Consider the following 1,495-nt stretch of genomic DNA (forward strand, 5'->3'; position numbering starts at 1 on the left):
AAAAAAACTTGGCAAATTCATGCCGAAGAATATTTATAGAAAAATAAAAATCTATCAACTTTTTTCTATCAAATTTTCGTATAAAAAAATTATGCCATAAACTTTCAGAATATCTTATAGAATGGGCGTTTCAACACTTGTCACTATGAAATTGTTTCGCTAAGGAATTCTATTGAAATTCCATTGGTTTTCTTATAAGAATTCTATTCCAGTACTATTAGAATTCTATTGGGAAATTCTATTTGTTTTTTGCGCCGATTCTATAGGATATTCTGCAAATTTATGGTATCATTTTGGTCAGAGAAAATTTGATAGAAAAAAGTCGATAAAGTTTTATTTTTCTATGAAACTTCTCTAGTTTTTTTGCTTGCATTTTATTGCAAAAACTGACAGAAAACGCAAGCAAAATAACTTAGTCACTTCATGCCCAAGAATTTTCATAAAAAAAAGAAAATCTGTTGAGTTTTTCCCCTCAAATTTTCTCTTAAAAAAATTATACCATATAAACTTGCAGAATATCCTATAGAATCGGCGCAAAAAACAAATAGAATTTTCCAATAGAAATGTAATAGTACTCGAATAGAAGTCTTATAAAAAGACCAATGGAAATTCATTAGAATTTTTTAGCGAAACAATTTCATAGTGACACGAGTCGAAACGCCGATTCTGTACGATATTCTGCAAGATTACGTTATAATTTTAAAATTAGATGGAAAAAACTAAACAGATTTTCTTTTTTCTATGAAAATTCTTGGGCATGAATTTACCAGGTTTTTTTGCTTGCATTTTCGTTCATTCCTTGAATGTGTGATTCCTTCTTATTCGCAGCTCCGAAGGCCTCCACCAAATCCTGCATTTGAAGGCCGTAGGACACCTGAAGGAGCAGGATCTGGGACTGCGGCTGGACGTGGAGGAGGGTCTGGGACTGAGACTGGGGCTGGAGGTGGGGCTGGGGCTGGTGATGGGTCTGGGACTGGGGCTGGAGGTGGAGGTGGGTCTGGGGCTGGTGATGGGTCTGGGCTGGATGTGGGTCTGGGGCTAGAGGTGGACGTGAGTCTGGGGCTGGTGATGGGTCTGGGATTGGAGCTGGAGGTGGAAGTGTGTCTGGGGCTGGAGCTAGAGCTGAAGCTGCAACTCCTCCACCCAATGCTGGTGAAGGAGATATGCTGCGTGCCATTCTGGTGGAGCTACAACTGCAGAGGGAGGAAAGAGAGAGAGAGAGGGAGTAAAGATGAAGAAGAGAGGGAAGAAAAACTGGGGAGGCGGTCGTGGATATCCAGAATATCGTGGCCATCGTCCTAGGAGGGGAGAAGGAGGAGGGGGAGGACATTGGGGCGGAGGGGGTGGAGGACAGTGGGGCGATAGGGGATATATCCTCTTGTAATGCCGAAAATAAAAAGGGCCCATGAAATAAAAAATTGTCTGTTTCATATATTCGCCCCATTTATTCGTTTTTGTCAATTGATTATCGACTCATGAAAATTCACACGGCTTC

The 1,495-nt window shown here is 40.5% G+C and overlaps 1 protein-coding gene across 1 annotated transcript; it reads right to left on the bottom strand.

Moving 5' to 3' along the window:
• Positions 1 to 763: 763 nt before the first annotated feature.
• Positions 764 to 1,177, bottom strand: LOC107046550 (pleckstrin homology-like domain family A member 1). The gene has a single exon (XM_015269186.1). It carries the CDS (start codon positions 1,175 to 1,177, stop codon positions 764 to 766), a length of 414 nt encoding a protein of 137 aa, XP_015124672.1.
• Positions 1,178 to 1,495: the final 318 nt, after the last annotated feature.

Source organism: Diachasma alloeum, unplaced genomic scaffold (assembly GCF_001412515.2).
Source record: "Diachasma alloeum isolate Michigan unplaced genomic scaffold, Dall2.0 Dall_scaffold_01490, whole genome shotgun sequence".
Classification (NCBI taxonomy): domain Eukaryota; kingdom Metazoa; phylum Arthropoda; class Insecta; order Hymenoptera; family Braconidae; genus Diachasma; species Diachasma alloeum.

Coding starts and splice junctions, on each gene's coding strand:
- LOC107046550 (XM_015269186.1), bottom strand. CDS start 1,177: ATGGCACGCAGCATATCTCCTTCACCAGCATTGGGTGGAGGAGTTGCA.